The 8,427-nt window shown below is 35.6% G+C and overlaps 2 protein-coding genes across 2 annotated transcripts; one reads left to right on the forward strand and one right to left on the reverse strand.

Annotated features, from left to right (window-relative positions):
* Positions 1-531: 531 nt before the first annotated feature.
* On the reverse strand, positions 532-2,588 carry LOC147517091 (nucleolar-like protein). The gene is made up of 3 exons (XM_086589499.1): positions 2,055-2,588; positions 1,020-1,141; positions 532-933 (listed from the first exon to the last, which is right to left on the reverse strand). Exons 1-3 carry the CDS (start codon positions 2,389-2,391, stop codon positions 817-819), a joined length of 576 nt encoding a protein of 191 aa, XP_086445625.1. The 5' UTR covers positions 2,392-2,588; the 3' UTR covers positions 532-816.
* Positions 2,589-6,742: 4,154 nt separating this feature from the next.
* On the forward strand, positions 6,743-8,008 carry LOC147517092 (uncharacterized). Its single transcript, XM_086593472.1, has 2 exons — positions 6,743-7,548; positions 7,639-8,008. The coding sequence occupies exons 1-2, from the start codon at positions 6,743-6,745 to the stop codon at positions 8,006-8,008; spliced, it is 1,176 nt and encodes a 391-aa protein (XP_086449598.1).
* Positions 8,009-8,427: the final 419 nt, after the last annotated feature.

The raw sequence follows: 8,427 nt of genomic DNA on the forward strand, positions 1-8,427 counted from the left end.
TGAAGTAGTAATTTCATTAAGACATTAAACAAAAGAAAAGAAGATTGAGATAGCAGTCGCCTTGCGCAACAAGGCTAGCTCAATCTTTTGCATGATTGTCACACTTACAGTAGAAATATACATTATATATAACATCTAAAACTGTGTACATTCATGGCCTCACATACTAAATGACAAAGTTTAAACTTTAACCAAATATCGTCTTCCAAATAAAGCATTTTACGCGCATAACATTTACCAGAAGAACCAACGAGTACTTATTTTCTGAAGCGCAAATATTGACTAATCATTATCTGCAAAACAGTAAAACTGTAAACTGGTTTTACTATATGAAATTGCGAAAACAAGGAAGTGAACTATGTGTCGGATATGAGTGCTACAAACTTACAGAGTTTGTTTGTGAATGCGGTTAAGTAGCCAACAAAGGAAAGATATTATCATTTAAAAAACTGTATAGCCAAACCGCTAACCGTTATCCATTCGGTTCACAAAATAGAATTTAATAGCAAAGAAAACATGAAAGAACTAAGATGGTGAAAGCCAGAAAGAAAATTACTAATCCAGAAGAATCTATCTATTACACGTTAATCTAAATGGCAAATACAGAACAATCATTTGGTTTCACAGAAAACACAGTTTTCGTCTGAAAGAAACCTTCATAACCAATACCTGATACAGATTTCTATTCTACATGATCACTCAAACAGATGGGACAAAGTAGATCCACCCGTATGGATATGGCAAACAAAATGATACCAGCTTCCACAAGTTGAAGCATCTTCTTATCAAAATGGAGTCCTTGCCAGTGGGACAAGATTATGAGTTCCTGATCATGAGATTTTTATCTTTATAGGTGTGATACCTTTTGCATAGTTTCTCCAAAACTGCTACCGAGTGCTGCATAGAGTTTAACTTGGTATCCATGAACATCCTCTGTCATGTTGAATAATAAGATAAAGGCTAGTTCAATAGGAATACAAGGAAAAAAAATAGAAGAAAAGAGAAAAGAAGAAAGTAACCTTGTAGTCATCCCCGTGTTTCTCAATCAGCCGACCAATATGAACACGCTGCAATGAAGTCAGAGGTTGCAAAGGTGCACTTTTTCCATCATTACGCTTCTTTCCAAGTGCAGATTTCAAATCTAAAAGCGACCAGAGAAACGTGTCATTCAAACGAGGTACGAACATGATAATTAACTTTCATATGACAAGTAAGAAACCCAGTAAATAAGACGTAACAATCATTCAAACGTATGGTGGATGATTCTCCCTATAAAGCTAAAAAATAGACACGAGCAGAACCTGGAAACTACTGAAGATAACCTGTCTTCGTGTTTAAAAAAGATTAAAGAAGAGCAAAACCTAGAAGTGAGAAATTCAAACTCTCCTTTCAGTGGAACCTCAACTTGAAGCAAGAGATGGGGTGAACTAGAAAACATAAAATTAAAAAGTGCAACTTAAGCACTCATCTCATGCATCTCTCAAGTACACAACTAAATGAAATCTTTGTCAGTGAGATTACTATTTTTTCCCCCTAGTTAGAAGATAATAATTTCATTCAGACGCAAATGAGTTCCATAGAGTAAGAACCTAAGTTATGCCCCTTGGCAAGGAGATAAGAAAGGGAGACTAAGCAACACCAATACATGCTGAACGACCCAAAACTCCAAAAGCTCTCTACCCACTTTACCCATTCATTTGTTTCAATTAGCAACTGATCGCCCTTTAGCACCGATAGTGGTGATTAGAACCGATTAACTAGTAGTAGGTTTGATCCAACAATTAAACACTGAACAGAATACCGTCCTTAACTCTAATTAGAGCTCACGATTTTAACTGCATAGGCTAGCCCAACAGAAAATGAACTATTTCTTGGATCACCAGAAATAGTAAGCCTATAATTATGTGATGTGACTTGTCAACGATAATCTTGGCAATGGTATGGTAAAACTAATGTTGTCGTAGTCATGGGGCGATAAAAAATTGATCATGAAGACTAAACACTATTTATTCATGCTAAGCATTAAACTGACTTAAATCGAAAAAAATACTTACCATCTTCTTCAAGATCACTTCCAGAGTCAAGAAGCTCAAATTCATCAACGGCCTCAGAGCCTTTTAGTGGAGGGCATTGAAGTTCAACAGTCTCAATAACCCTCGGATTATTACGAGAACGGGCACCCTTTAAATTAGGATTTGAAACGAAACCAAAAGTTTTGTAGTTTTTAATAAGTGGAGCTTCATTGTCCCATTCACAAGTATTATTATCAATCATGGAACGTAGTTTTGAAGGGACGTTAAAAGCTGGTTTGAAAAGTCTTGGGTTTTTTTTAGGTAGTCCTACTTGTACTTTTGGTTTTGACTTCTTTAACCTCCTTCTTGACCCTCCCATTTTCGCTTTACTTCTGAGTTTCAACAACTGTGGAGGGAGGTGTTTTTTTTAGGGTAAAGAAGATGATTATTATTCTTGGGCTGGGCTTTTGGGCACAGTTCGATCCAATAGGAAGGATTGATTGTGTACCATCTTCTCTCTCCTTTAAAAAATGCACCTCCACCTACAGTGTTTTTTCATAGGTCGTTTTTCATTTTTCCGATTTTACCCTCGACAAACACTACTATTACAACCTATGCCACAGCTCATGCTATCTGAAATTTTGACAATTTTATCAGAAATTCCGGACAAATTTTCACACTATTATTACAACCCATACCACATCCTATGCCATTTGAAATTTCAACAATTCCATCCGAAATTTTGACAATTTCATCAGAAATTCCAGACAAATTTTCAGATTTATTATTTTTTTTTATCCTAACAAAGTTAACATATATAGTTTAAATTAGTGGGTTAGTGGCATAGTTAGCAATTTGTAATACAACAAAAATTTGATACATAAAATATTCTAATAAAATTCAAGCTTCGATAGGATTTCGTTTTTTCAATTTGGATTAAAAAAAAACGGAAACAGCAAAAGTTCGGGTTCGTAAGTAATTCGAGTATAATACGAAACTAAAAATAAAAAAATACGATAAAATTTGATAACATATGCAACAAATTTATAGTGAAAATACGAATAATTCGCGAATTAATGATTTCTTGCCAAATTAACGACTTATTCTGTATCATTGATAAACACGATTTTTTTAAACGTTTTCCAAATTAAACGAATAATTCGCAAATAATTCACCGAATTGCTAACTATGGTTAGTGGGACCTCCTTACATCTAGAGCAACAAATCGGGTTGGGAATTCAAATTTGAATTTTAGAATCAAATTGACCTGATTGATTTCGGTTTCGGATAGATAACACAAAATAAGTGTGAAAAAAAACAGTCGCGCATGACAGAATAGATTTCTCGCTCATCGAGCGTGCCCAAAATACTAGTCAATAATAGAGTTTCACAACTTGTTTAGCAGCTGTGAAAATTATGTTATGGGAGACGGACGACATAGTTTCTGTCATCAGTGTATTAAATTTCAACGGACGATAGAAATTGTGCAGTCTATACCTTAAATTTTAACTTAAGTATGAGATTATTAGATGGGCGGCACAATTTCTGCTGTCCGTATCAATTTGGCACTCCAAAGTTTTTAGCCTCCAAATTATTGGAACTGTTTTTGCGTTTTTCATCTCTCAAATTTGACTTGGCTGCTTAAACTGCTAAATTTCCTACGTGGCACCCTTTTAGCAGCTGAGTTTAGCCTCCCTCCATTGGACTTGCTCAAAGAGAGACCTAAAAAAAAAAAAAAAAACTACCCAAACGTGTAATTTTTCTTCCTTAAAAAACCCCCCACAAACTCTTTTCAATGAATCTTAATATGTCCTTTAAAAAAAAACGACGATGACGAAAACCCAAAGAGTTCTTTTTGTAAACATAATAAAACGGGAGAAGTAGTGGAACACCTTTGAATATCTATCTTTGCTTCCTCCCTCACACCCCCAACACACATGTTGGTCTATATAAAAAAATCTCACCTTTCGCCTCCAATTTAACAGTTCTTGAACAGAGCTTATCACTAAACCTTACGCTCTTACCCACTTGATAGTTTTGTGGCAAATACTTCTTATTGTACCACCCGACCCATAGATCATGTACAACATACGCAGTTTGGATGTTAATTGGTTGAAGAATTCATTTTATTTGTTACTCGGATAGAGAGCTCAACCGATTTCCAAACTAAAATTTTATACAATTTTTTTTTGTTCATATTTTTTTTTTATTTTTTTGTAGGAATAGAAAGAAAATGTGAACACACCACATAATTCAAAATTATACTACTAAATTTATTATTCCAAAAGTTGTCAATAAAATCCGTGAATGAGTATTAGTTAATGAGTTTATTATGATTTTTTTATTTTTGTGAGGAACAAGTCTAGTTAGATTTTTGGAGAAAAAGCTATATTTTGTTTAATTGACTCTCTTTTTGTTTTTGTTTGAAGAGTGTTGTGGAGATATAATAGGCATTATAAGAAATAAAGCATTTGAAAGAATGAGTGTGCATACTTCATAAGAGGAGAGATATGAGATATTGTTTTGCAAGAGTTTACTGTGATGTTATACGAGTTATATGCAAACAACTCTTAAAAAGGAATTTTAAGATGTTGCATCCCTCATTGGCAACACTAGTTGTGTTTGGAGGATAAGAAATGTCGGAGTAGGTGGACAGAGAAATCATAGAGGATCATTAGTCAAACACATTTGCCTTGAGGTCGGGGTTCTAGAACGAAGTTTCAAGAAATTTGAATTAGAGGCGGTTTGGGGGAAATAAATGGAATTGCTAACGCATTAAACTGGTGGGGAGGGAGTATAACTGAACCTAATTTGACAAACTTTCCGAAAAATTTATCTTAAATATATCTTAGCATAAAAAAAAGGGTAAATTAGCGATTGCCCCCAGTTTTGAAGATTGGTTTTGCGATACCCCCCACATAATAATTTAATTCGGATTACCCCCCACATTCTAACTTCCCATCAGTCAAACAGTTAGTTGACTTTGTTGACCGTGGTCAAGATTTATGTTCAAACTACATGACGAAAATGCCTTTGATTAAATGTGATCGTAGATGATATAGATGGGAAAATAAAAGAAAGAGAAAAACCATGTATTCATCCATTTCTCTCTTTTTTTTTTCAGCGGGAAGAACTACACACGTCTCTTTCTGCCAACTAATATGAAGAGAAAACGGGAAATCAACATTAAGGATGGAAATAGAGAAGAAATACCAAAGTTAGTAATCTATTAGAAAAAAAAAAATTGTTTTGTGATTTGGAAATTAACAAGTCCACCTTTTTTAATTAGTGATGGAAATTAACAAGTCCACCTTTTTTTTCAGTGACAAATTGAAGTTCAATATTGGTATATTTCCGTCTAAGAACATTAGGGTGCACTATGGTGGTAGTTGGAGTGAGAGTCCCGAAGTTTATGGTAAATTTTCAGCTTATGATTACACAGGAGGTAGAAGTATAGTGCTAGATGATGTTAGTGAGGAGGGCATTTTCTTAGATGGTTGGTTATTATCAATATTGGAGTCCATTCCAAATCCTTTTGGGTATACCATTAACTTGGTTCCTGATCCACTTTTCCTTAGAAATGGAGTAAGGATCCCTGTGGAAAATGATTCAGATTGCTTGATGATGATGAGAGAAGGTGATATTGATGATACTGGGTTCCTAAATGTTTTTATTAATTTTGAGGTTCTTGTGTCCACCCCCTAATGAAGATATAGATGAACTAGACCATATATTCCCTACTCCACATATTAGTGAAGTTAAGCATAAGAAAAAAAAAAAGAAATGTACATTTGTGTATGATATTAATGACTTGTCAGAGGAGGGGTTGGACCCAATTCCACCTATGGTTGAAGATGAAGATGCACTTATTGAAGAAGAATATGATATTTTGAACCCAAACAATATCAACATTGATGAAATTGCACTTGAAGAAGGCTATCAGAGTGATGAATCGGAGAGTGAAGGATCTGAGGGTTATGAACCACAGCATGAGGAGTTTGAAAAATTGACTCATGAAATTATTGATGAAGCAGATGGTGAGCTACCACCTGTGCAAATTGAAATTGAAGAGCCATATGTAGGCATGGAGTGGTCTACTATACAAAAATGTAAGACTTATTTGAGGACATATGCCATTGCAAACAGGTTTGAGTTTTGGGGTAAAAAGAATGATGGTGACAGAGTGAGACTTAACTGCAAGGGAGAAGAATGCACATGGATGTTCTATGCAAGGGCTAGCAAATCCAAGAAGAAGGATGGGTATACTACCAGGTGTAACAAGTATCAAGGGGATCATGATAAGAAATGTAGGGGTGATAACAAGTTTGGAAACAAATTGGCTAATACTGTATGGGTGGCTGAGAAGATGGAAGATACAGTTAGAAGACATCACAAGACTTTTAAAGCTAACATGATCAAAGAAGAAGTCTGGGACAAATTAGGTGTTAAGATTTCATATTATACAGCTTGGCATTCTAGGCAAAAGATAATGGAGTTGGTAAATGGTAATTATGAGGAAAGCTATGCAAAAGCTCCAGAGTTATGTCAAAATATTGAAAAGAAATCCTGGTTTTGTGGCTAGCTGCTCTAGAGAAGATGGTACTCTTGAGTTTAATCATGTGTGTATTGCATTTTCAGCTAGTATTAGAGGATTTGTCGGGGGGTACAGACCAATTATAGGCCTTGATGGTTGTTTTTTAAAAGGCAAATATGGTGGTGTATGTCTAAGAATGGTAGCTTTAGATGGGAACAATGGGCTATTTCCACTGGTCATCTTCATATGCATAGGAGAGAACAAGGCTACATGGGGATCTTTCTTGGAAGCTATGCACTCACACTTGTCAAACCATGAACAAAACCTTACCTTCATGTCATATATGCAAAAAGGACTTAAGGAAGTACTTCTTGTTATCTTTCCACGTGCAGCTCATAGATTTTGCTTCAAGCACATGTACAAAAATTTCAAGAAAGATTACAAGGGAGGTAAACTATTTGAGGAGTTGTGTTGGGGGGCAGCTAAGGCATTTAGGCTTAGTGACTGCAATAGATTTCTTGATGATTTGGAGAAGGTTTACAAGAAGGCAGTCGATTGGTTGAAAAAGAGGGATGTTACCACATGGTGTAGATCACATTTTTGGACTCATACAAAATCAGAGCATATCACTAACAACTTTAGTGAAAGTTTTAATCAATGGATAATGGATTTGAGGGACAAGCCAGTATGCACTTTTGTAGAGAAATTGAATTTGATGTTGATGACTCTTATGAGAAAAAGAAGAATCAAGACAATGAAGATGGACATTAATGATGTTGTTCCTAGGGTGAAGGCAATACATAAGAAACAAATTTTTTTTATTAAGGAGTATACTTACATATCTGTTGCAGACCACATGTTTACTGTGCTTGGATCACATGGAAGCAGATGGTTAGTGAACCTAGATGCACATGAATGTGAGTGTAGGGTGTGGCAACTCACTGGAATATCTTGTATGCATGATGTTTGTATCATTGAACAGAGGAGGTTGAACTATGCTAGGTTAGTTTTTCATGCATCTTCTTACATATTTTTATTATTATATGGTCTTCGATTGTCTTATTAATCAATATTTTAATTTTTGATGTGTAGCTATTGTAATGAATACTTAACAGTGAGGGCATATGTGAAGACATATAGCAGGGTTGTTCTTCCTATACCTAATGACAAAGAATGGGGGAAACCAATTACTCAAGTTCTCCCACCATCATTGAAAAGACAACCAGGAAGGCCAAAGAAAAATAGAAGAAAGGATGCAGATGAACAAACACAAGCTGGTGAGGGACAAAATGCTTCACAAGCAGGTGAGGGACAAAATGATTATGAACCAGTAGCAAAACCCAAGCAAATAAGAAGATGTAGCAAATGCCACTTCTCAAGCCACAACATCAGGACTTGCCCAGAACAAGCAAAGCTTAATGCCAGAACAACACAAGGTCAATCAGCAACAGAGGCCCCATAAGCACATGAAGGAGCTCAAGCTAGTGCATCAAATAAGAAGAGGCCAAGGAATAAGAAACAACCTAGTACACCAGTTGCAACTGAAGTTGAAGTGCCCCATACCTGCATTACCGTAAACACAAACACATGAATGTGCAAATGAAACCGAGAGAAGTTCAGAAAAAAGACTTTATTTCAAGCCACCACCAACAAGCAATAGAGGAGGGTGGGACCATTTGAACATGTAACTTTATGCGTTTTTTTAGTGGGTTTGTTAGTAAACCATGACTTGAGCAGTTGAATATCTCTCATCTTTTTTTGTGTTTTGGGAACATGTGACATGTGTTTTATGTGAAGTGGTTTCAACTGAAATTCTCTCTTAATTTCTCAGAGGGCAAGAATGTTGTGTATCTATGCAAGTTCAAGAGTAGGGTGTTAGTT

The sequence above is a fragment of the Coptis chinensis genome, chromosome 2 (assembly GCF_015680905.1).
Source record: "Coptis chinensis isolate HL-2020 chromosome 2, ASM1568090v1, whole genome shotgun sequence".
Lineage (NCBI taxonomy): Eukaryota > Viridiplantae > Streptophyta > Magnoliopsida > Ranunculales > Ranunculaceae > Coptis > Coptis chinensis.

Bases quoted from the DNA above. Each gene is read 5' to 3' on its own strand.
- LOC147517091 (XM_086589499.1), bottom strand. From the start codon at position 2,391: ATGGGAGGGTCAAGAAGGAGGTTAAAGAAGTCAAAACCAAAAGTACAA. The intron at 1,142-2,054 runs GTAAGTATTTTT...GGTCGCTTTTAG, and splicing joins AAGTGATCTTGAAGAAGATG to ATTTGAAATCTGCACTTGGA. The intron at 934-1,019 runs GTTACTTTCTTC...TCAACATGACAG, and splicing joins AACACGGGGATGACTACAAG to AGGATGTTCATGGATACCAA.
- LOC147517092 (XM_086593472.1), top strand. From the start codon at position 6,743: ATGGTAGCTTTAGATGGGAACAATGGGCTATTTCCACTGGTCATCTTC. The intron at 7,549-7,638 runs GTTAGTTTTTCA...TTTGATGTGTAG, and splicing joins AGGAGGTTGAACTATGCTAG to CTATTGTAATGAATACTTAA.